This window comes from Labeo rohita, chromosome 7, assembly GCF_022985175.1.
Source record: "Labeo rohita strain BAU-BD-2019 chromosome 7, IGBB_LRoh.1.0, whole genome shotgun sequence".
NCBI classification, from domain to species: Eukaryota; Metazoa; Chordata; class Actinopteri; order Cypriniformes; family Cyprinidae; genus Labeo; species Labeo rohita.
The window spans coordinates 15123877-15150969 of NC_066875.1; the positions used below are offsets into that span (position 1 = coordinate 15123877).

General features: G+C 36.4%; 1 protein-coding gene across 4 annotated transcripts; it reads right to left on the reverse strand.

The window, feature by feature from the left end:
* Positions 1 to 681: 681 nt before the first annotated feature.
* rell1 (RELT like 1) lies at positions 682 to 25429 on the reverse strand. 4 transcript variants are annotated; one of them, XM_051114655.1, is made up of 8 exons: positions 25064 to 25429; positions 16152 to 16343; positions 12831 to 12905; positions 11506 to 11557; positions 4389 to 4634; positions 2251 to 2386; positions 2085 to 2131; positions 682 to 981 (listed from the first exon to the last, which is right to left on the reverse strand). In XM_051114655.1, exons 1-7 carry the CDS (start codon positions 25095 to 25097, stop codon positions 2108 to 2110), a joined length of 759 nt encoding a protein of 252 aa, XP_050970612.1. In that variant the 5' UTR covers positions 25098 to 25429; the 3' UTR covers positions 682 to 981; positions 2085 to 2107. The 4 variants fall into 4 exon arrangements, with proteins under 4 accessions (XP_050970612.1, XP_050970610.1, XP_050970611.1 ...); XM_051114653.1 differs by having other exon boundaries at positions 2245 to 2386; XM_051114654.1 differs by having other exon boundaries at positions 682 to 2131.
* Between the last annotated feature and the right edge of the window lie 1664 nt (positions 25430 to 27093).

The window sequence follows — 27093 nt, forward strand, 5'->3', positions numbered from 1 at the left end:
CAGGCAACATGAAACTACCTGAATAAATCTGCTGCTGCATGGCTGAACATTCACATCTCTTTAAAGTCTGTGTGGGCTTGAGTTAATGATTCACAAATCCCAAAACATATCCAGACTAATAATACTCTACAGCAAGTTAACCATTTATATGCTCCAGACTCATACTGCACATTTTTTGTTTAATGATTCTTCCTTCCTAGAAAAATCCTGATGCATAAAGTACAAAAATAGTCCTCAACTCACAAAAACAATGTATATAATACACAAGGTCACATACTTTCCAGTAGGTCATGGATAAGTAGGCAGCAGTCACAGAGAGATGAGAAAGATAGGCCTTAAGGCAAGCGTTTGAGTTTTGGAAAAGCTACAGACCTGAAGGTCTTTAGTGCTGCACCAGTCACCTATTAACAGACTCTTACTGATCTTTAACCTCAGTCCGGCTCTAGAAAACGTACTACAGATTTAAGGGCCTCTCACGCCTCACTACGGATGAAGGTTCTCAGAGTTTGTTGTGCTGAGAACGTTGGAAGGACATACAGAAGTTAAAGTTTCGTAAAGCCATTACCTTTGAGCTACACTGACCTCAGAGCATTCAGTGTAGCAAAAAGTACAAAGTGTGTGGGAAAAGCTGTCCTGATGGTGGCTTGTGGATAAAGCAGAATCAAAACAACCAGTCCAATGTCTGTTTAATCTTTTTAATGTATAAATTCTGGGTACAAAACTTTCAGTAAAATAAAACAGCACATTCTGCCATTCTTCTGTTTACACATCTTCTACATGTCTTTAATTCTTGTCAATTTCAGAAATAACGGTACTTGAGGTGACCATTTCTGTACACGTTAAGACATAAGGTTCATATTATTTCAGTATGAATACCTTTAACTAAAATTTGAAGAGGAAGGCTATGAGCAACTAACTCGTTCCAGCACTTTGAGCTCATGTGCAATGAGCTAGAAAGCCTATAGGTATCTTAAGGTCCACCTGCATGGTGTTTGAGCAAAATAAAAAAACAAAAAACAAAAACAAAAAAAAACACATCAATGGCACAATAATGACAATATTAATAAAAGGCAAAATGCATAAAAAAACAACAACTGTATATTTATTGAAAGTCTGTTTTGGTTAAAATACTCAGGAATTCTTAAAAGTTCTATATTTCGGTCCTTTTTGCCTAAGCTTGGCACTAAAGCAAGGACACTTTAACTTTTTTTGAGGTACCATACATTGCTTTTTTGTTTTTTTTTCAGATAACAATAATATTAAATATAGTGAAGGATACAGTCTTATCTATTGTATACGCCAGACATTGTATTAATATATAAGCTATAGACTAGACAGAGTTTCTGACCTTTGTGGACACATGCAAGCTATACCAAATCATGAAACTAAGAATGTTTAACATTTCTAAACCGTTGAGACTGGTGAATTGATCGCAGTGCTCTGTTCCAGACCAATCCAGAGTAAACTTCTAGTCGGTTGAGGTGTGCTAGGTTGATAAATTAATCTATTAAACATGCAATTTCACTGCTTTCCAGTTAAGTCTTTAAAAAAACCTAAGGTGAAAAGGTGTATTTAGTGAAGAGATCAAGCCCAGTCCATTTTAAGATGAAAACAGGTTAAGAAAAACATTTAGTCTGGATTGTAACCAGAAATTTCATGGCTCTGTTTTTCCATGTTTATCACAGCTTGCAATAAAAAAAGAAAAAAGAAAATTAACCAAACTTCCCACTTCCTGGAAGTAGCCCCAAGAGGCACATGGCGAAGATCTCAGACCACGACGCCAGGTCGGATTAAACATTGACACGCTCATAGACATTAACGAACACAAATGAAGCCATCCGCCACTGATAATGACGCAAGGATGTTTGAAAAAGGTGGGTTGGCATGGTGACAGGTTAATGTATGTAAAATGGCTTCTGCTGCTTTTCCACAACTGACGTGTCATGTGAAAAGAGGGTTCGCACCCATCATCCTCTTTTCTTCCTCCATTATCACATCTCTCATCATATTTTAAAGTGTTTTCCCTCTCTTAAGTCCTATTTGGAAGTGTGACTTCCAGATTAAAATCTTTTTTAAAATGTCACCTGAGAAGCTGCTGAAACAGATGTCACTTTGCAACGTCTCCTTTCTCCTAAACACAAACAACACAAAACAAGGATTAAAATACTGCTTGATAAACTCTTTGGAGAGTTTGCTTAACCTGCATTGGGAATGAGAGTTTTCTTGCACACTAAAGCCACTCACCTGCACCTGTGACTTTGGGCCTGGGCTGCGTTCAGTTGGGCCAGCGGTAGCAGGTGAAGGGGGGACACTACCATTGGGCTCAGTGATCAACAACGTCCGCCTATCCCGGGCCGTTTTGGGGTCACACTTTGTCACCCGGAATCTAGAGAAAGAAAAAGAGCGCAAAGCTCAGAACTCTTATCATAATAATAATAATAATAATACTAATAGTAATAGTAATATTTGTATCATTCAATACCAATATTAATCTCAACATTCATTTCTCTGTTTGGGAATAAAATGCATTTTACATGTTTGTTAGGCCTCAAAAATGAATGTAAAATTTACACTGACCAAAATTATAAATGCAACACTTTGTTTTTGCCCCCATTTTTCATGAGCTGAACTCAAAGATCCAAGACTTTTTCTAATGAAACAAAAGGCCTATTTCTTTCAAATATTGTTCATTCTTAGTTCATGTTAACTAATGTAGTTAGCTAATGTCAATTAATGAACCTTATTGTAAAGTGTTACCATTATTTGAAAGGTACATTTTACTGTGCAAAATAAAACTGTAGTAGTAATATTTCATATTCACAATTTCTACAAGTTACACCAAGCTTTTATTTTAGAGGTTTGTTGCGAAGAGCTTCTGAATTTCAATGAAATGGGTTTTATCAAATAAAACCATGAAATGCTTAAAACATGAAGCTGTGGATAAAGTTCATGTGAAGTTTCTTTATATAATGAGACACCAGACACTGAAAGCACCATGAGCTTGAGTATGTGTAGTACATCCAGATGTTTTTGCAACATGTCTAATCATGTAAATATAAGCTTTATTTCTTCTATTTTTTCGGATAAATATCAATATCAATTTACGCTACCTGATCTCATGACGAAAACATACCTATGGGAACTTTTTCGCAAGAAGCTAAAATATGTACCAATAAGTACATATCACTGCAGTTTCCAACAGAATTAACACTAGAGATGGTAAAACAGCGAGCACTTGTAATCGTTTTTGTACACAGTTATGATTACGGCTTCATATGTTTCACTTTCCAGACGTAACAAGCTTGCTCGGTAGCTCAGCTGGCACAGAATTGGACTTAGGATGTGGAATCCTTGAGAAGGAATCCCGTGAAAAGCATGACTCAGGATGAAAAAGCTTAAACCGTTGATTTCCGTAAGAAGAACTCTGTACCTTTGCAGCCTGTTGCCATTAAGGGACATCAGATAGAAGTGGTTAAGGAGTACAAAAATTTAGGCACCGTGTTGGATGATAAATTACAAATTGAGGCAAACACTGATATGATTAGAGGGAAAGCTCTTAAACGTATGTATTTTTTGAGGAAACTTTTCATTCGGGACTGATTTAAGGACTAGCACACAAATTTATGAACACAAGGTGACTAAGAACGGCCAGTTAGTCCTTTCTGATGTCACCCATCCATTATGTAATGAATTTCAATTGATTCCGTCTGGCCGGAGATTTAAACTCCCTTTGTGTAAATCAAATAGATACAAGAACTCCTCTGTACCTGGTGTTGTGTTGTGCTGCTGCATGTGTATGTATACTGCTGTCTACATGAAGAATTGCCTTTTTAAGGACAATAAAGATAAGTAAGTAAAGATGAGAGATCGAAAAACAAGCTAAAACAGCATGCTTGCAATTGCGCTTTTACATCACATTCGCTTTTGTTCATACTATCGGGTAGGTTTAGGTGTAATGCAGATGGTACGTTATTTTAAAACGTCACAGAGCATTAGAGCTATAGTGCCACTCAACGGACATTTCAAGTTAGAACTGTGGTGACACGTACAAAACCAACATAACAAAAAAAAATGCACCATATGTACGTTCATCTGTTCCGGTGAAAAAAAAACAAAACAAACAAACTCTCTTTTAGTGCCACTCAGAGGGCATTTCACATTGATTATGTCACTAAACGAACATGGCGGTACGTATTACATGTCTTGTGAAAAAGTTCCTGAAGTACATTTTGTCATGAGAGCTCTAACCTCATTGACAGCTTAGGGCCAAATACCATAAGCTGTAGCCAGCCCAGTTCTTTTCCACCAGGTTTGTCTCCTTCACCTTGATCCTGACTGATCCTTCACATGTAATTCTGCATATGTAAAGTACTGTATGTTATACATACCTGCCTACAGACAGCACTGTGACCTCTCCTATGTGACTGCGTCGGTCCAGTTTCTTGCTGGATGAGCGTCTCATTAGAGGCCATTTTTTCTGGTTGCAGCGGTTGCAGATGTTCTTATGTCCTCCGACCCCTCCGATGGTGTGCAGGTGGTTGCAGGTGTGTTTGGCTTCGCTGGGTGGCAACCCTGGCAGCACAGGGCTCTCTGGGCTGGTGGGTGTGTTTGGAGAGGTGGGCGTCATAGGGCCACTGTAGGACATTGAACAGAAATATCATCTTAACTGCATGAAATACCCAGACGACCTAGTTGCATTTGCCAAAATTTGGTATATGGGCCATTCTACAGAATGGGGAAAAAAAAAAAAAAAAAAAAAGTTAAAAAAAAAATATTTTATATATTATTTTTTTGTAAATTATGGAACCTCCGGTAAAAATGTATCCCGCATTTTCATGTCACTACCGAAACAGTGTTTTAGTCCACTGGCTGAGACTGATTTTAACTACACCCCTACATTTATGATCAGTAAATATTTATGCTTCACTCTCTCTCTCATAGCTACAAGGTGTGAGTAGATAGGCCCCATCATTTTGAGGTAAATGTGTTTGAAAGCATAAAAAATCTGTGCGTAACTTCAAAGAATGTCACTACCAACCACTATTTTTCTATAATTAAACACTTTCTTGGGAATTATACCACAACATTTAGTTTTTAGATGTACAACTTTTCAGAACTGTGCTAGCTACCCATGTGCTAACAGTCAAGACCAAAACATGTCATCATTGTTTTAGTAGTGACAATAGGGAACACATAATCCTTTATTCAGGGGAAATTTTTGTAATTATGCAAATTTTTTGTATTTTACTATGTTTTAGTAGTGTTTAAGTATGTGGGTTAAAATTCTGTAATGTGCTGTGTGGTCATGGCTGAAACATGGGATGTTGTATCAAAAATAAAGTAAAGTATACTAAATTATTAGCGAAGATGTTATGATAGTTTTTGGTTCAGTGTATATTCAAATTACTGAATCCTTAACTTTAAAATCAGTATGATCAACCTTTTGCCTTTTACAAATAAAAATTGGATTGAAATCCACCGAATATTGAAATATTGTTAAAATAGTAACTGTTATTGATTTACCTCTGAAACCTTTTTAATGAAATAGAAAAAAAATATTTACAAGATGCAAGCAAAATCTTAATGGGTCAATATATCCCATCTTATTAATTATATATTTTTCGGTAGTGACAAATTTAGGGAAAGGACAAATATTCTGAAAACACAGTATGGGAATTAGCTGGACAATTACTAGAAATGTGTACTATGTATATTATACAATTTACATACATACAAATTTGTGCAAATGTCTGCATTTCAGACATATATAAGTTCTATACACTGAAAAAAGCTTCACCTTTCACATGTACTATATTTTAGCTGAAATACAGCACAATTGGAGCAGTTACTTTAAAAGACAGACCAGCTCTCTCCCCTGCTGCTTTATCTGTCTTCTCCTCTCTCCTTCTCCCTCTATTTATTTTGTCCTTCCACTCTGCCAACTTAAAAAAAAAAAAAAAAAAAAAAAAAAAAAGAGGGAAATGCAGTGGTCCTTCTCTTATCTGTCTTCATTACACTGCGGGATGTTGTTCTGCTCTGTGTGCATATGCATGTGTGCCTCACTTGAGAGGCAGAGGAAAAGCAGGACAGAAATACTTAAATTGCTACCTGGAAGAGGGACTATGAGGAACAAAAAGGAGCAGGAGACACATGCAAACACACGCAATAGACAAGGAGTGTATTCAGGGTGTTCTGTAATGGAAAGCCACAACTAAAATCAGTTATTGAAATTAGTTAGTTTGACCATTTACTGTATAAACACTGTATTAAAAATATATTGACACTTTAATGCAGTCATTAGGGGATCAAGGTTCTGCTGGTTGCCATGGTCTCATTAGCCCCTAGTGGTAGATGTTGCAACTACACCTTTTAGCTGCCAGTGTTGAGTTGAGTTGAGTACTACATGGTGTTAGCTGAACTACATTTTTCAGTCGCTTGACAGTAACGAGTCTACTTCTAAAACAGTGCAGCATTTTTAGTAGCAAGCTATTTTTTAACCAAGTAGCAGTGTAGCAACATAAAACATGATGTCACTATGCTTAAAATATGAAATGAAATGGCCAGCTGGCAAAAGATTATTCTTCTGAGTCAGTTCTTTTCAAGGAATGCGTCAAACTGATGATTTGAGATTCAGTCTGATTCATTCAGCCTATTTGGGGTAAAACAGTACAGCGTTGTATTTATAATGCATAAAACTAAAAGAACGCTGGTCTTTTTTTAATAAAATGTTCAAACGTCAAATAACTTGCACGCCCCCAATATTAAACATGTTAAATGAATGAAATTTAAATTAAATGAATTAATTTTTTCCAAACTAATACTAAATATCTGATATATATCACACGTCAAATACAGGTACGTTGATGAACTGAAAAATAAAATTATGATAATATTATAATAAATTATAGTAACGCTGCATTTTATTGTCAGCAACAGTAAAAGGCGTTGTAATGGGGGAACCAGAAATTCGTTTGATTACTCCTTACTGAAAAAAATAACGCCGTTAGTAACGCTGTTTATTTATAATGCCGTTATTCCCATTAGGGTTGGGTATCGTTAGAATATTATCAATTCCAATTCTGCTTATCTAATCCGAATCATTTTTTCAATTCCCAGTTTCGATTCCAATGTGAATAAAAGATGACATCAAGCGTATTTATTCTGTTTCTTTTTTTTTTTTGCCAAACATTTAGTTGCAGCTAAATACCATGAACAAAAGCAACAGGCTACATAAAAACATGATTCACTTAAGAGCTGTTTGCAAAATAGAGCTGTGTGATTCTGGATAATTTGGGCTGTTGTTGTTTTAAATGGAAGTTGTGGTTCTCTTGCGATTCTGAAGAAAAAAACATTAGACAGCTAAACAAAAATCACATGTAGGCCCAATTTATAAGTAAATGATTTAGTGATTCTCTCAAGATTTACTTGGTTCATTACTGGTTGAATCAGTGTTTTTGAATGAAAGACAAATACATTATTAACAGCCCCCTTTCGCCACCTACTGGCATAATAACATAATCGATAATTAACTTTCAAAAGGATGATTTACTCTGTTTTGATCTCTACCGTACATATCAGAGTTTATATCCAGACTGTGAACTTTTATCCCAGTACTTCTCTGACTATTTGAATGTTTGTAACAGAAATAATGAACTGTGTGGCTGAAAAGACTCTGAAACTTCATCCATAAACATGACAATGGCTCTCTTTAGGTCAGCGGCAGCACAAACGCAGATTTGAATGTTCAAATCACACTGGTCGTATTCTGCACGGAAGAAAGGTTGAGGAATCAAACAGATGAATCATTGTAATTTAGAAACAGAATCGCATTGGTTTTTGAATCGTGTTTGTGATCTTTAATGATCCGTTCAATTAAAATGCATTGTCATATTGGTGGTTACACATCTATCGCAACATGTTTAGCTTATCACATTTATTATAGGCTACTTTGCTTTATCAACTTCTGTTCGTATTAGCAAACAAGGTCCTGGCAGATCGCTAGGTCGGGCCCTCACATATGAAAAAAAAAAGAACCGCTTATAGGAATCCATAGGCGGAATCTAAATTTTAATTTGACAAGTAGTATCCGATTCCTGACCTTAAGTATGCGATTCTAGAATCGATTTTCGATACCCAACCCTAATTCCCCTCACTGTAAGCTCCACCGCCAAGCTCATTTCCCCATAGATTCTCTGTGTGCTCAGTAAGTGTCTGGAGAATGGACAGCACAACATGTCCTCTGCAGAACACCCAATCACCCTTCATTCTGAGCACCACTCCTAATTTTCTTCTTCATCCCTCGAGTTCCTAATCACTCCATCCTGAGCTCCTTTCGTCACAGCATCTGATTGCTCTAAACCTTTCACCTTCCCTATGCTCTGCTCTTCTTCTCAGCCTCTCTATTTTGGTCTCGTTCTTGTGCTCAAGACAGTAGGAATCAGATTCACTCTGCTGCTTATACAGTGTGTCAAGCTGAGTGACCTCATTGTTCAACCCAAATCTGTTATTCACATGAATGCTCAGACCAACTGAAAAACATACACAACACACACACAACGTCAGAGGAGGACATTTGGGGAAAGGAAGGATTAAAGGAATTCCCTGAACTGAAACGAGAATTCTTGTAATTGTTTACTCACATTCCTGTTGTACCAAACCCATGACTTTTTTTCTTCCGTGGAACACAAAGGGAAACATTTTGAATTCTTCTGTATCCTTCATTAAAAGTCACCATAAAGGCATCACAAAATATTTTATTTCTATATATTTTTAATATTTTAATATTAGGCATTATACTTTTTTTTTTATTTAAAATATGGAATATTCAAAAAAAACATACATATAGCTGCAAGCAGCGATTCCTTGGGTTCAAGCATTTAAGGCATTTAAATCACATATGAAAAATGACAATACATATTATTTATCAAGACTTTAATCAATGATTTAAAAAGCATTTTTGGCAAATCCAGGTCATTTACCATAGAAATATGATGTTTTTTAACGTTTATGACTGTTGCACCAGCTGTGGTCCGATCTCCCTAAAACTTTGCATGCTTGTTTAGAATGACCCGTCACATGTGCACACAAGGTTTCGTGAAGTTTTGATTTTTCCTTTAGACTTTATAGGCTTTTGGGTATATTTGGACAGGCCAATTTTCTAAACGACCCAGTTATAGCTTCCCAAATGGTAAATTTCATCATTTTTGTGATAATTATTGACCTAGAGAGTTTAGAGAATTGTACTGCTGTGATTTTTTTTTCCAGATTGAGTGAAAACTTTGAACTTGTTCGCAAAAGTAGGGATTTTATTTTTTTTATTTTCTCAATCATTTAACAAATGGTTTGTTTGACAGCAGTGGATCTAGAGGCAAAGTTGATTGGAATGAGTAGTTCTATCATACGATATGAATATCATGCGTATGTGTGCATATACAAGCGTTTACACCCTTGAAAAATCAACGCCCAGTGGCCAATTTATTTAAAATTTATTTATTTAAATTAATTTACCTTTAGGGCCGTGAGTCAAACAGGCCCACTGAGTGTCGTTCTGATCGACCTTCATGAAGCTTGTCTAATAGGCGCTCAAATTTCATTGGCCTGTGGCAGCCATGTTTTTGAGATATTTAGAAGTTATGTGCGATTTCGTACTTTTGATCGCTGTAGCACCCCCGTCAGGCCGGTTGGGGGACATCACGCCTACAGACCGCTGGCTGAACGTCTGATGCACAGCACACTTAGCTGGAAACACTTCAGGAGTTTTGTTTGGTTAGATTAATCAAGATTTCCAGGAGACGTGTGTGTCACATTCTTTAATGTTCTGCCTAGAAACGAAAATTCCGTGGCGCTAAACCCCCTCACGAAAGAAGAAAGCCGTCATGTTTACAACTGTGACAGCGAGTGCTTATCATGACCAATTAAACGCTAGACTTTTAAAAGTTTGCGGCATAGAATCTTTAAAATATGTGTGAGAGTTTTACACACCGGCCTTTCCAACATTTCCGCACCCCTAAAGGAAATGTGACTGTTTGCTTTACCTGTCAATCATATGGCCTCTTGGGCGGACCTTGGCCATTCAAAGCGGACAAGGCTCCCAGACCTTCTGCCATCAGCCTGAAGGTCTGGCTACGCAAGTACTACTAGTATTACCATTCCTCCAAGTTTCAATTTTGGTTTGTTCAGCCTGATCAGTTTTACGTGGAGTTTGCTGATCCTTGGCCATTCTAACAATCACAATCGGGTTTTAGCACCACACGCTTGAACCCCTAAAAATCATTATTTCAAGGGTAACGTTTTTAGTGAATTCATTTATTGGTGATGATTTATTCAGGTTCTCTCACTGATTTGATCTGATCCCAACAGTTTTCTTGAGTTAAAACCTCACTGGAGGGGAAGATAATCAGTGAATAATGGTTATCATAAGAATTTAGAAGAATTTAGCCTTTTTGAATTCTAGTTGAAGCTTGAAAGCAACCAGTACATTTATCTCCTTTTTGTTCCACTGCAGAAATAAAACAACACAGATCTGGAATGACATGAGAGTGAGTAAATGATGACAGAACGTTCATTTTTTCCAAGTGAACTATCCCTTTCATCTAGTGACTGATGTGTAAGACTGCGAATTACATAAGCTGAATAAAACAGAGATAATATATAACATTACAGGACGAATAGTCATTCAAAGTCATTCACAGTATTTCAAAATGTTTTAGGAAGTGAAGATTCCCTGATAAAATTAAAAAGAATTATAACATCAGTACCAGGTATTGAACAATGAACTGTCACCACCTAGAAACTGATATCATAAAGCTGATAAAATAGAGCACGATAACATTTGTATATATATATCTTAAGGTGAGACCAATGCTCCACCCAAACTCATATTCTGTGACTTCTCTGTATATGTGGTTTCGAAAGTCTTCCTGGATCTAATTCTGGCTTGCAGCAGTGTCAGTGATTGATGCTTTTGTGCTTCATGGTGATTTCCCCCACGATGTGTCATATGAGACAGACAGAACCACCTCTATACCTCAACAATACCCTGCCCTCTTGTGCTGCTTATTTGAGAACAGCGCCGTCTTGTGGAGGGATAAGGCACTGTTATACAAAACAACTATTGTTACATAAGCTAACAATACATTCATGTCTAGTGAAATATTCATGCTTGTTTTTACGGTGTTACAATTCCTGGAGGGACGCAGCTCTGCAGAGTTTAGCTCCAACCAGCTCCAACTCACCTTCTTGGAAGTTTCTACTAATCCTGAAGATCTTGATTAGCTGGATCAGGTGTGTTTGATTAGGGTTGGAGCTAAACTGTGCAGAGCTGTGGCCCTCCAGGAATTGAGTTTGAGACCAACTGAAAACTTACTGAATTACCACCATAACAAAACTAATTTAAATGAATGATGAAAATGAATTTGTTAGGTTTTTTAATAAATATGCCAGTTCGGGACACCATTACAGATAGCGCAAAAAACAAATATAGCAAAGACATAAACAAGGTCTTACCCCTCCGATTCTATACTGTCCTGAACCATGGCTTTGAGTGCATCGGAGTTGGCTGGTGATAAAGAATGAAAGAGAGAGAGAGAGAGAGAGAGAGAGAGAGAGAGAGCGAGTTCATTAAATGTCGTCTTAAAATTGCACAGAAAAGAGTCTGCAGCCTCAGATGCAGAACCATTAAGCAAACTAAAGTCTTCTGACTAATGAAAGCAGCTGACTGCCTTCTGATGCGACTACTACTGCAGCACATATCTGCAATTACAGTGGACAGAGGGTAGTTTCAGGCCATCATTTAGTGTCATTTTGAAATGACATCAGGGTAGTTTCAATTTAAAATGCCTTCAAAAAGCCAGTCAACTTTAAAATGTTAATATTTTTACACAGTGACACACACATTGTGCAACCACTGCCAAGGAAAGTGACAAGCAATTCAGAAAACTTTCAGTTCCTTCCGTTTACACAGAAGAACATCTCACCCATTTTAAGAAGTTGACTGCTATATACCTTATTAAACACATCCACTAGATATGCATGCTGTTTCTGAAACCATAATGGTTAAGTAGTGGAAAGATGCACACACAAATATATAAGACATACGCAGCAGTAATATGACTTCCCGCCCACAGCTCATGTAATACTAATAGGGAAGAAACAGTTTAAATGCTGTTGATCAGATGGTGTCACCATGGAGTGACTATGGATGTTTTTCTAAACAGTGTCTAACAGAACAAAACCATAGTTCTGCTTTTTTTTATATCTTTATTTTTCCTTCTCAGATCAGTTTTCCCTTTTCATGTACAGTTATACTTTTCTTGGACACTTTGAAGTTGTTAAGATGCAGTTTTACACATTCACCTGAAGTGAACCAAGCAACACCATCTACAGGTGCCAACAAGAAATGAAGAAAAACACATTCATGACTCGTTCACAAACTCTTTTTAACAAGCTTGATCAGCATTGCAAGTGTCAGTTATAATAAAATGAATAGAATATAATCATTGGAGATGTTCGAATCAAACTGGGGAAACACTTTGTAACTGAGGGAACATGTTGTCTGGTGTGACCTCATGATGATTCACTGCTCTGAGGTCAGCTGAGGATGATGCTGTCACAATCAATTTGCATTACAATCAATGTGACTGACTGGTCACCACACCTCATATTTCCCTCAGTAAATAAAAAACCCACAAAGACGTCATCAGCTCTGAGAGGCCTTATGTCCTGGACTAATCTTACCCAGGGTCTGTCAAACTGGTAATATGACCCTTAAATGCAATAATTATTTAATGCAGTGACAAACTCATCTTCATCCACACATTCATTTAGCTTACCTTCATTTTTCATGATGTAGTGAACAATTTGGCCCACTGTGTCAGTGTTGCCTTCACTGAAGGTGTCATTCAGATCTGAGACAGAGAGAAAAAGATTGACTGAGTAAAAAAATGAAAAATATAATACTATGAGCTACTAAACACTAGTCAACAGACAAATAAAATTATTAAGTGACATCTGTTTTTGAAAAACAAAAAGCCCCACTCTGTTTGTTTAGTGTTTTATGTCATACAAGCAGAACCAAAGCAGAAACGCAACACAAAACATCCAAAAACGACTGCGGGTTTAACAACCTTTGTCTTAAACTGTCATCACAAACCAGCTGTTATTAGGGTTTGTTATTTCATGACACTCAATACGCAGGTGGTACGAAATATTATATTTGCTGACACAGTAGTACTAAAAGGACTTGCTTATGATAGCAGAAAACACTAACATTTACAATACTAACAATAAATATGGACTGTTAACTTCAGTGAAAGGTTTCATAAAGGCATGTGGAGATGGAAGGGCATTTCTGAAAATCTTCAGCTCAGAGGGAGCCGCTTAGAGAAAACACACACACCACCCATGTCCTTCCTGAAGCCATGGACCCCTGTTGGAAAGGCCAGACTTCCTGTGTTGGATTTGTTCTCACAGCTGGGGATCAGACAAAGAAATGTGTAGTTCTGGAGTCATATAAAGTTTATGATCCTGTTTTTGTTATTTTTTTATTGCATGTATTAATCTTCAGCTAAATAGTCTTCATACACAACATCATTATCGGTACAGTCTTTTAACAACAACAACAAAAAAGACAAATTACACCCACAATTACCACCCTGAATCCACATTTCAATTTCTCTCTAATCAGAGCCACATTCATTGTAAATCCATCCACTGAGCTTTTTTTCCTCATAATTCTATGATACGAACTCACAATTCTGACTTTTTTCTCAGAATTGTGAGATATAAACTTGCAACTGCAAGTTATAAAGTCAGAATTGCAAAATATAAACCCACAATTTTGACTTTTATTCTCACAATTATGATATAAACTCTCAACTGCAAGAAAGTTTTTTTCCCCTCACAAATGCGAGTTTCTATCTTGAAATTCTGGCTTTTTTCATGCAATTCTGACTTTTTTCTCAAAATTGTGAGATATAAACTCGCAAGAGTGAGAAAAAAGACATTTTTTCATTGAAATGCAACTTTATTTTTTTTCACAATTTCAAATGTATATCTTGCAATTCTGACTTTAGAACTCGCAATTGCAAGTGTATATCACGCAATTCAGAGGAAAAAAAGTCAGAATTGCGAAATATAAACTCAGAATTCTGAGAAAAGTCAGAATTGTGAGTTTATATGTTAATTTTGACTTTATTTCTCAGAATTTAAAAGTATATCTCACAATTCAAAACTCGCAATTGCGAGTTTATATCACAGTTCTGAGAAAAAAATTGTCATAAGTGTGAGATATCAACTCACAATTCTGAGAAAAAGTCAGAATTATGACATTATATCACAATTCTGACTTTATTTCTCAGAATTGCGACTTTATTTTTCAGAATTCCAGAATGTCTCACAATTCTGACTTTACAACTCGCAATTGCGAGTTTATATCATGCAATCCTGAGAGGAAAAAAAAAATCTCACAACTGTGAAATGTAAACTCGCAATTGCAAGAAAAAAAAAGTCAGAATTGTGAGATAAAGTCGCAATTACCTTTATTAATTTTTTATTCAGTGCCTGGAAATGGCTTCCATAGACTATACATTTAGAGCATTGTTAACAGCACTTGACTGGGGCACTGTTGTTATTGTTAACTACAGTTAAAACTACTAAAATCACTTTTGTTAACTGTAATAAAGCCAATATAAAATAAAAGATAGATATTGGATGAAAAAAATTGCTGAAAAGTTTTAAATAAATGTTGCCTTGTCTATATAGAGCTATAGAGAAATTAAAAAAAATAAAATAAAAAAAGCAGAGACAAAAGCAGATAAAATTACTCATTAAAATTTCATGTAAAATAATACTAATATAGCACTGCTCATCCAGATGGCTTTGTATAAATAAATAAATTTGATTCATGGGGAAAAATATAAATAACTAGTGCTGAATCATGTGCAACAAGATATGGGTGGGTCCAAAGATTTGAAAACAAACAAAAAGAGGTGTAGAGAGAGCGCAAGAAAGAAAGAGGGATGTGTCAGGTTAAACAAGTCCACACACACACACACACACACACACACACACGTTTAAGGTTCCTAGAACTCAGACAATGCCACGTGAACATTCCTAGAAAAACATGCTAACTACCATATAGACTTGCATTTGAAAAAAACCAAACAAATATAATGTGAAAAAAAATGACATAGTAGATCCTTTAGCTTAAATGAAGATGGTAAGATGATAAGAACGTGGGACATTTTCCTGGAGCTCAAATGCCTCCTAGACACAACATAGCAGCAGCACACATAAACAAATACAGAGTTTTAAATGACGCAAAGACAAATACGGCTAGAAAAAAAGAATGCGTAAGCAAGGTGAACACTGAAAAAAAATTACAATACAATATGCACTGCTGTGGCCAGCTCAGTTCTTAACCACAAGGTGTGTCAAGTTGAACTTCTCTTCCTATAGCTGTTAAAACTGTAACCTTGTATCTTAAGCATATGTGATGCGTCTTTGGCAGGGCCATATATGCTATAACCAACACCCAAAACATCCCTAAAACAGCGATAGGACGGATAATGAAGAAACACGACTCACCAGCGGAGTATAATGTACTGTCTGTTATCCAATCTAAAAATGATAATACTACAACTGAATACTTGAGATACAAATCACAGACATGTCAAAGTAACCAGAAGATGAGCAACTTTAATGAGATAAAAAGAGTATGATAGCGAGCATGTCAGAAGAGACAGTCAGAACAGAAGTGGCTTCCTTTTCCATGACATTTCTTCACCTCTCTTCCTTGAAAACAAGGAAAAACTAAACTGCTTCCAAGTGGTCTGAATATAAATCTCAGCTTAAATCCGCCATCCCACAAGCACTTGAAACACCATTGAATGAGGTCACGCATCCACTTTTAACCTTCAGTGGCCCTTCAACTGATTGCTAAGAGGAAAGGGGTTGAAAAATATTCTTTGCTTTCATTTTAATCCCCTGCCTTTATACCACACAGCTTTAAGAGCATTTCCATATACAAACCATCAAACTCCGGAAAGCAATGAAGAGGAATCACAGGAACTCCAAGGTGAAGTTTGTGTTTGTCTGGAAGGAAGTTCAATCTAAAAATCTAATGTTACCTAATTTCAACTAAACACACTCACCTCCTTTTTCTGGATCTTTCTCCTCTTCATCCTCCTCTTTCTGCAGCTCCGCATCCTCCTCTGCCTCGGTTGTACAGCGGTAGCCCTTCCTCTTCAGGATGTGGCAGATAAGGACTCCCAGAAGCCCCAGCAAGAAGAAGACAGGCACCAGAACAAAGGCAATATACTCTGGGTTCCCATCACCCTTGTTAGCTGAAGAGAAGAGACATCAATCAATTAAAAATAGCTCTATATGGACAGTACAAAATGATAGGTCAATTAGATGGATTTTATAGCTTGAGATCCAAGACAGTTTGACCCACTGCAACACAAAACTCAAACAGTTCTGAGTTCTGTTGGCTTTTACATATACTCATCTTGCACTCTGGAGTGTATACAAATGTTTGTCCAATAAAATCCTGCCAAGAATTAAAACATCCACCCCTCCTCTTTCTCTGGCTACATCTGAAATCTCATACTTCCCTACTATAAAAGTAAGTAATGTGTCCAAATTTACAGCATTTATAAAAGAATTGACAGCATTTATAAAACAGTAAGCAAAAAGTACTCGGATGACTTAGTTCTTCTGGCGAGATTCTGAAATGTGTATACGACGGACACTTACTATCCCATGAGGCCACGGAAGAGGATTTGTGAATGACAGTGAATCAATGCAACTGACGCTGGTAGGTCAAGCCAAAGACAACTTGATGGAACTAGCATGTCTGGATAACATTTATACCATATAGAACATTCTTTTTTTAAACAGTTGTGAAGTATTTACACTGTAAAAATAAATAAATAAATAGCGAAAAGTTTTTCTAACAAAAGTAAAAAAAAAAAAAAAAAAAAAAGCAGCCTGAGGAAACCATTTTTAGTAGGACCAGTCAGTTTATTATTTTGTGTTAACTGTATGAGAATACTCTAAACATATTACTAGTAAAAAGTACTAGTTAATTTGTTTACCTTACTTAAGTATTTGTTCACAACAGGTCCAAATGTTTTTCTAACTTTCCATATTGAGTCACCTGAACAACCAATTTTAGGTTCCCACTTCCCAGCATACATTGCAGCTTGAAAACATTTTGTGTGGAAATTATTGTTAAAATATTATCATTGTTTTACATTTTGCTGCTGCTGCTGTTGCTGTCAGTTAGCTGTTATATAGATCACAGTTCATATTTTTACCAAATTAACATTTGCTGATCATTTTTGAGAATTATGTATTGAGGTATATGTGCATCTTATTGCAACTTCTGGATTTAATACATTTGTCTGTCCACATAAATGTTTACCTTTTATTTTAAGAGGAAGATTCTGCCTATATTATGTAATGGGTTAATAAAATTAAACAAAGATAAAAAAATAATAATAATAATGGGTTGCTAAATAATCTTTAGTTGATGTGACAGATGTTTTAAAATTCAGTAGACTGCTTTTTATTCATTAGATGAACTAAAGTTATTAAGTTGTCAGTTGCAAGTTGAGTTAGCAAGTTGACTGCGATAGATTGCCTTATTTTTGGGTGGTTAGGTCAACTTTTGGAGTGTACTTACTCAAAAGAAGTGCCAACTCAGAGAGCATGCGATTTAGGACGCAGCTTCTGACTAGCAATAGCAAGCTAACGGCCTTGCTTCGAGACATACTTTTCCAACAGTTTTCCAATAGCCATAAAAGGTACAACACTCAAAAACAAAAAAAAAAAATTTTTTTAATGATTATGATTATGTATATAAAACCAAAGGTCTTGAGGGAAACTGAGATCCCCATGGGTAAACAAGCAAATAAATCATACAGAATGTACTTTGAGAACGTAAAAATGCAGAAACTTTTCTGTGAGAGGTAGGTTTAGGTGTAGGGAAATATAATATGCCGTTTGAACAGTAGAAAATCCATTACGCCTATGCAGAGTCTACACAATGTGTGTGTGTATAAGCAGTTTGAGCATGTAGGGAGACTGACTATACCTCATTTGCAGTGCTTCATGGGTGTGGGTTAGCGCTAAAGTATTCTGATGGTGCGATCTGATTGCTTGTTGGAAATTTCTTTCCACAATCATATGTAATGTAGTTTTTCTTCAAGAATTCCACTGTTAAACAATTATTTTACAAAAATAGTTCAAATAATGCTGGTTTATGTGTAACTAATGAAGATACGATCAATTAACAACTTTGTAGTTCACAGTAGGTCTGTCTTTAAAGGTTTATTTATGAGTTATTGTTAAAAATCAATTCTTCTACACAGAAAATGAACAGAATGTTTACTGTTGTTGAAAGGGGAAAATCCATTTGATAAGGAACAAGGAAAGCAACTGAGTTTGTCAAGTTATTGGAATGTTTAAGCAAATGTTATGCGCCATTGCTAAACTTTGATGAACTAGCCGACTTTACTAATAGACAATTTAGTTCGTGTATCTTTGGATTAAACCATAACTTCATTGAATTACTATACTTTGCTGTTAGCTCTCTTCTGTGGCTAAAGTTTCAGAGTTAGCAGAGCTTATTCAATAAGTGCTGAGAGCTAGTGTCTGCACAGACAGAGAAACACATTACACAGCCCAAAATGTGACAGGCCAAGTGTTTGGTCAGTCAGATACATACGGAATGACAGAAAGGGCAAGACTGAGTGAAAGCAAGGGCTGCGGATGGAAAGAGTGACCTCGGAGAACAGCACAGAGGACAAACACTGGCATGGTACCCTGCAGTGAATGACTCAGGGGATACAATAATCCCTGCAAATTTCCACTGTACAGTAGCTCTCTCTCATTTCATCACTCTCTACATCTTTCACTCTTAACCCTTCATGTGTGAGGTACTAAAATGATTCCACAATACTAAATCATTTTCATGCACCATGGAATTTACTTGTTTCTCGTGGGTACTTTAAGATAACAAACAAACTATCAAACCATGTGGTAAAACCACTCAGAACGCTCACATAAACACTTCGGCCACCACCAATGCCATCACACTACTGCATCATATCATTTAAAATTTCTTCCCAGATTTCCTGTTATTCCTTCCATCCTAAAAGATCACATCAGTTTCTGAAACTAGTATGTTTTAAATCACAAGCGTCTGGGAAAAAGTGTTTGTTTCTCTCGGTATGACGTTCTTGAGTGGAGTATCAATAGTGATAGCTGAAATGTATTCATTGATTCCATTCAAAATTCATCCATCTCAAAAGATTTCCCTCAGTTTCTGAGGATCCATGAACATGTTCTCTCTCTTTCTCACCAACACCTGTCTTTCACCCAACAATCTCTCTAAATCAAATGTCTATTGGAGAATTCTAAAAATGTCTTGAGAACGCCACAGGTCAAAGGGTTGTTCAGACTGTGAATAAAATGTATATTGGGCATTCCTGCTCAGTCTTTGAGCTCTGGGATTGAACTTTGACCCCCAATAAGTTATGAGCCAAGCACACATGCAGACAAAGAGCCAATTGTGATGTCTGTTACGGCATGTCTGTATATCACATGCACTGATGCTTGGACTAGTTGCATTTACAGAACACAAAAGAAAACACCAGAATACAGTGTACTAAGAAAGGGACGTACACTAATAATTGACCAAATGACTGGAGCCTTTGTCTGCTGAGGATGTCAATGAAATATACTCATCCAAATCCCACCATTACAACTGAATAGACTGGGTGGACCTGTGAATATGTCACATCATATCTACAGGTAATGAGAGGTGTGCCTCAAGGTACAAGTGTGGCAATATTTTGATTCTTATTGATACATTTGGTTCTTATTACAGTTATGCAACCCAACGAATGATAATCCATGTTAAAAGTAAAGAGAAAATTCAAAATGCTATAACAAACTCTGTTCCTTATTAGACTCAAATGTGTGTCCTTGTATCACAGAGTACATTTTCTCCACAGCAGGGCCTTTTTTTTTAACAGGCTAAAGGCCTGTTTACACCAGTGATGATAACTATGATGATAACTATGAAATTTGAATAATTGTTCTAATTATTTGAGAATAGAGACGACAACTAAAGATAATAACACCACAACTATGAAGATAATAACACAGAACGCTTTTGTTGGAATCACGTTTTAAGGTAATACGAAAGTATTACCTTAAACCCTCGACTGAAAGTCCATTCTGACAAAACTTTGATGCTTCAGGAAGTTCATAAACACATCATAAAAGCAATCCATATAAACCAAACATGTCAAGCAAGCATTTGAGCTTCTGTTGACCATATTTGAGCTCTATGTACTCACATTGATCAGTGTTTACTATATACAGTGGTATGCGAAAGTTTAGGAACCCCATGCAGAATCTGTGAAAACGTGAATAATTTTAACAAAATAAGAGAGATCATACAAAATGCTTGTTATGTTTTATTTAGTTCTGTCCTGAGTAAGACATTTTACATGAAAGGGACTCAAACACAGCTATTGAAAAAGGTTCAAACATTCACTGATGCTCCAGAAGGAAAAACAATGCATTAAAAGCCGATGGGTGAAAACCTTTTGAATTTGAAGATCAAAGTAAACTGTACTTAATTTGTCTTCCGGGAAACATGCAGGTATCTTCTGTTGCTTCCGAAGGATAGTACTAAATGGAAAAAAAATTATATTTTTAAACAAAATAATAAAAATTTGGACATCTTCATTCTGCTCAAAAGTTTTCACCCCCAGCTCTTACTGCATTATATTTCCTTCTGGAGCATCAGTGAACGTTTGAACCTTTTTTAATAGTTGTGTTTGAGTCCCTCAGTTGTCCTCAGTGTGAAAAGATGGATCTCAAAATCATACAGTCACTGCTGGAAAGGGTTCAAATGTGCAAGACACTGGAAAACTAAAGAATCTGCAGGATTTTTTTGAAGAAGTGCTCAGTTAAACTGTTTAAGACAAACAAGGGACTCATGAACAACAATCACAAAACAAAAAAACAGGCGCAGATTTTCCACGTAACCACACACAGTATTAAGAACCAAGGTTTCACAAACTTTTGAAGGGGGTTATTTTATAATTTTATAATTTCATATATATATATTTTTTTTTTTTTTAACATTTTTTAAACATATTTTACGTAACATATCTACATATCTTACTCAGGACAGTACTAAATAAAAAAATAACATGCATTTTGTATGACCTCTCTTATTTTGTTCAAATTATTCACATTTTCACAGATTCTGCAAGGTGTTCCCAAACTTTCGCAGACCACTGTATATGCATAAACATCTGTTGATCATATAAAGGAATTTTGTCTCTTGTGTAGACTCAGATTAAACCACTTAATTCAAAAGGATTTTACAATTTTACAATTTCTTGATGAACTTTAAGCATCAAAGTTTCGATTTTGTGGAACAGAAGAACAGAAGTCTCTCAAGAGTCCATAAAAATATCTTCATTTGAGTTTCAAAGCGGAACAAAAGTCTTACAGGTTTGGAATGACATGAGGATGAGTAACCGATGACAACTTTCATTTTTGTTTAAACTAACCCTTTAACTTGCATTTTCATCTTCAAATATTTGAAAATTACTTTGTTATACAAATATAGTCATTTTGACTTGAGATGACCATCTCTATACTTAGGTCTAGTAAGTCTACACACATAATAATATAGTGAGTTTGGGTGCGTAGGAAATGACCATTCATCTTGATGAACTTGATGAGCAGTTCCGAACAGACAGGATAACTAGCAAGACAGGGATCTAACATATACATGAACAATAAACACTTCAAGCTACGTACTACAGTTACCGCCCACTTCTGCAACCAAGCCTAACAACCAAATGGAATATAATCTCAGTTATCTTAGTTTACAACAAGTGCAGTCATAAAAATGAACTTGACTCACGCGGGGGAACAAAATGACAGCGTTAGCTAAATGGATGTTGTTCAGTTTAAATACGAGTAATCTGTGCAATGTGTAGGACAGCGTTCCAGTTAAACAATTCTCCTTTTCCATTCCGCTTGCTTAACTAAACGCAAAAACAGCACAGAAGACATTATGACATGTGAGCACACAGCAAATGACATTCGGGCAGAATACAGTTTAAATGAAAGATTTCAGACTGGTAGTTTCCCATTAGACATCCAAAGAGTTTCTTTCTAGCCATGTGACTTGTTTATCCATAATATCATAATCCAGGGATGTTGTCCTTTTAGACAACAGCTGCTGCTTGTGGCACCCAGAAATAGGTGTGAAGAGAAATTTATATAGCTTCTATTGTATTTGATCCAAACAGATCTTTGCTTAATAAAATCTAAAGGAAAAAACTGCATACCACACTCCTGGCTCTGGTATTATTTAACTTAGATTAGCAATCAGAATGCAAGTTAGAACAATGTTGACAACACATGCTTTAGGATACTTAAGACTCATGTTTTATAATCTGAAAGACTTCCTTAATCTCACAATTGTATTACCACATTACGTTTTTCTGGTGAAAAACAACTCTACAGATCATATGACGTGACAGTCTCCCTTATGCTCGCTTACTTTATTTGTAACACAATCAACATTTTTAAATCAGCAATATTGTATGTAACTGTAATTTTGGAATTTACCTTTTTCAAATGTAACTTTTAAGCTATTAAGGCCAGGACACACCAAGCCGACAGTCGGCCGACACTCAGCGTCTGTCTGGCTAATTTGTCTGGTGTGTTCTACATGTTGGCTCTCGTCTGGCTCATGTCGGTGGGAGTTTGTCTGATCCAACATATTTAAATTAAAGATTTTAATGCTGTGATTCACCTAGTAAGGGACTGGTTCGAGTCTTTGACACTCAAGATGTGTTCACATTTGACACGCAGTGAAAAAAGCAACAGTCCCATTCATTTCAATAGAGAGCTGGCGATTTCCGGCAACACAAGCGACAGTGACCACTGGCAACAGGACAAACCTTTTGAGTTTCCAACATTATTTGGATTAGTTATGTTGACATAGCAATGTTGATCATTACATCAACTTAACATCATGTGTAAAGTAAACTCAAATTTCTGCATAACTTTAATTTTTTTAAAAAATAAGTTGTAGCAACTCAATAAAATTGTCTTGTTAACTTTGGTAACGGATTCATAGATCCCAGCATGCTTTGCATAGGACTGGACAAGGAGTGTTAATTAGGATTGGGTATCGAAAATCGATTCCGATTCCCGAATCGGATACTTAAGGTCAGGAATCAGATACTTCTTGTGAAATTACAATTTCGATTCCACCTATTGATTCCTACGTGCAGTTTTTTTTTTTTTCTCACCTGTGAGGACCCGACCTAGTGATCTGCCAGGACCTTGCTTGCTAATCTAAATACAAAGGGCTCCAAAGAATGGGTACACTTGCGATCAGAAGTCGAAAAAGCAAAGTATAATATTTGTGATAAAACATGTTGCTAAACATGTTGCAATAGATGCATCACCACCAATATGACAAAGCATTTTAATTGAACAGATCATTAAAGGTCACAAACACGATTCAAATACCAACGTGATTCTAATCCTAAATTACAATGATTCATCTGTTTGATTTCTCAACCTGGGGCTGTTAATATTGTATTTGTCCGTGATCATTCATTCAAAATCACTGATTCATACAGTAATGAACCAAGTAAATCTTACGTGAATCACTGAATCATTTACCTATAAAAAAAGAATAAAAAAGAAACAGAATAAATATGCTTGATATCATCTTTTATTCACATTGGAATCGAAACTGGGAATCGAAAAGAATCGGAATCGATAATCAGAAATGGAATTGATAAAATTCTAACGACACCCAACCCTGGCATTAATGTTAAAATTAAGTGTTATTTTAGTAAAGGTAAGTTTTAGTAAGGTAAAGACCTGTTAGTGTTTAATGTGTAATGTTACGTTCGATATTTTAATAAGTTTCTGTTATGTTGAGGTTTTTGTGGTTACTACTGTGCTGGAGAGTACACCACATTTATCAAGTGCTATTATAGCTGTGGATTTGAACTGAAAAAATTGAAGAAACTTTTTTTTTGGGTAATCAAATTATTCAGTTCTTCTAACTAGTTTGTTGGTTAAACATAATTTCATTGTAATTTGTCATAACTGCAACCTGATTGATGCAAACTGTTGCTTTTTTGTTTGTTTGGTTGTTGGTTGGTTAAGCCAACACACTATTTTTAGAGTGTAGGTGAACTAGCCACTGGCAACGTGCACCAACAGCCAAAGGTAGTGTGAACACAGCTGCACAAGGAAAAAATTACTATGGAAAAAAATTACTTTGGACTGGAGCAGAGTGATAATGAACCCTTAAATCACTATCACTCCACTCATATACTGTGTTCCAGTCCAGGCAAAAAGTTTGATGTTTTGGCCTCTTTTGGAACTATTTTCACTGGCAAAGAAGAAATACTGTAGATGTGCTAACTGGAAAAATTCAAGTTACTCCATATTAACAACTTTACATAAATATAGAGTTTATAGAACCAATGTATTAAAGCAGCATCAAGACTTGCTTGTGTGATACTATGCGTGAATAATTGTCTGAGTCCATATTCCTTAAAACGAATTTAAGGTGTTGACACTTAAATGATACATAATTAAGAACTCATTTAAGTCTCCTGAGGAATTAGCAAGCTAAGCAATGCTATCTCTGAGTAATCATAAATCAATGTTGTGAGCTTTATAACTGATGAGTTCCAGATTAATGGTAATGTAGGAGTAAACACATCTGTTTGCACGACCATTAACTAATAAAATCACAAATATCGGACATATGGCAGCATCAGGGCATGCTGGGTCCCAGGTCATCCACAAATAACTTTATGATTGACAACCGCATCTTGCGCAAAAGACCCCCTGTATTCACCCAAGTGCGCCACGAACAGTAATAAGATACAGGCGAGTATGGATCCGAGAATCTCGTTTTGCCAGAGAAGGTCTTCATCAATCGAGCTGCCCTTGCACATGTCTTAATACGCGGGTATGTACTTACCTGGCGTGGGGTTTGCTGCTACGGAATCTGCCATCGGCCCACCCGTGTGACCGGCTATCGTCGACCACGGATGAACTCGGACACGGACTGGAGTGTCCAGAGACTTTAGAGCTTTGAGCTGTGCTTACATTCACAGCTACTAGTGTTTCCTCATTCTTATCTCTGCTACGAGGAACATCCCACTCTTAAAGTTGTAACCTACTTTACAGCATCGCAACGCACGGTCAAGTGCGACTCGGATTCAAAAAGCAGCAGAAAAATACTCAGGACAAAAAGCGTTTGTAAAGAGACACGTACATAGAAAATTGTCCTGAATTTGCAATGGGTGTCAGTTTTCATGCATGCAGCTAGAGCGTCTCCAGTCCTGCTGGGGGCCCCACCCTTCTACATGTGTACAAGCAGCAAAAAAACAGAGGAAGAGGGAACCCGGAAAAAAATCTAGACGGTGGCATTTGCGCATTTAGTCACACAGCAAAATAGCACACAGAAGATGATGGAGAATGGTGCGCTATTCCGTGTTTTGTGTGGCGAATACTGCATTTACAAACAAACATTTTCAAACTGTAGTTATATAAATAAATAGGTGAAACGTCTGACATTCCCTAAAGAGATCATTGCTTTAGATGTGTTGTATGTTTATAAACAACACATATGATTTTTTTTCACGGAGGGATCATACAAACTGCATGTTATATTTTGAGTACTGACCTGAACAAGATATTTCACATAAAGGACGTTTACATGTAGTCCACAAGAGAGAATAATAGTTGAATTTATAGAAATTACCCTGTTCAAAAGTTTACATACACTTGATTATTAATAATGTGTTCTTACCTGAATAATCCACAGCTGTTTTTATTTATGTATTTTTGTTTGTTTGTTTTTAATGAGAGTTGTTTATGAGTCCTTTGTTTGTCCTGAACAGTTAAACTGCCCGCTGTTCTTCAGAAAAATCCTTCAGGTCCCACAAATTCTTTGGTTTTTCAGCATATTTGTGTATTTGAACCCTTTCCAACAATGACTGTATGATTTTGAGATCCATAGTTTCACACTGAGGACAACTGAGGGAATCATATGCAACTATTACAGAAGGTTCAAATGCTCACTGATGCTTCAGAAGGAAACACAATGCAAAGAACCAGGGGTGTAAACTTTTGAACAGAATGAAGATGTGTACATTTTTCTTATTTTGTCTAAATATCATGTTTTGTTTTTCATGTAGTACTGCCCTTCAAAAGCTACAGAAGATACATGTTTCCCAGAAGACAAAATAAGTTAAATTTACCTTGATCTTCAAATTCAAAAAGTTTTCACCCTCTGGCTCTTAATGCATTGTTTTTCCTTCTGGAGCATCAGCGAGCATTTGAACCTTCTGTAATAGTTGCATATGAGTCTCTCTCTTGTCATCAAAAGATGGATCTCAAAATCATAAAGTCATTGTTGGAAAGGGTTCAAATACTTGAGAATGCTGAAAAACCTAGTTCAGAGCATTTAGAACCTCAGACTGGCCAGAAAGTTCACCTTCCAACGGGACAATGGCCCTAAACACACAGAAAGAGTTGCTTATAGACAGCTTTGGAATGTCCTCAAATGGCCCAGCCACAGCCTAGGCTTGAACACAATTTCTGGTGAAACCTGAAAATGTCTGCCAGCCCCCATCCAATCTCACAGAGCTTCAACGGTGAAGAAGTGCGGAGAAGAATGGCAGATAATTGGCAAATGCTGGTGCATAAAGCTTGTCGCATCATACTAAAAAAAAAGACCAGACTGTAGGTGCTTCAAAGCACAGCATTAAGGGTATGAATACTTATGCAATGTACTTATTTCAGTGTTTTATATTTAAAAAAATTTGCAAAGTTGTCACAAATCTGGTTTTTGCTTTGTTATTATGGTGTATGGAGTGTAGACTGATGTGGGAAAAAGTTATTTAAAGCAGTTTAACATAAGGCTGTAAACTAAAACGTGAAAAAAGTAAATGGTATGAAGGCACTGTATTTCACTGATAACTCACTAATAACACTGTAACTCAG

What these genes read in the sequence shown, in the direction of transcription:
- rell1 (XM_051114653.1), bottom strand. Translation starts at nt 25,097, where the DNA reads ATGGCAGATTCCGTAGCAGCAAACCCCACGCCAG. An exon ending in GACAGTATAGAATCGGAGGG is followed by an intron (nt 4,635 to 11,505) that starts GTAAGACCTTGT and finishes AATGTCCTACAG; the next exon opens with TGGCCCTATGACGCCCACCT. An exon ending in GCCCAAAGTCACAGGTGCAG is followed by an intron (nt 2,132 to 2,244) that starts GTGAGTGGCTTT and finishes GTTTGTGTTTAG; the next exon opens with GAGAAAGGAGACGTTGCAAA.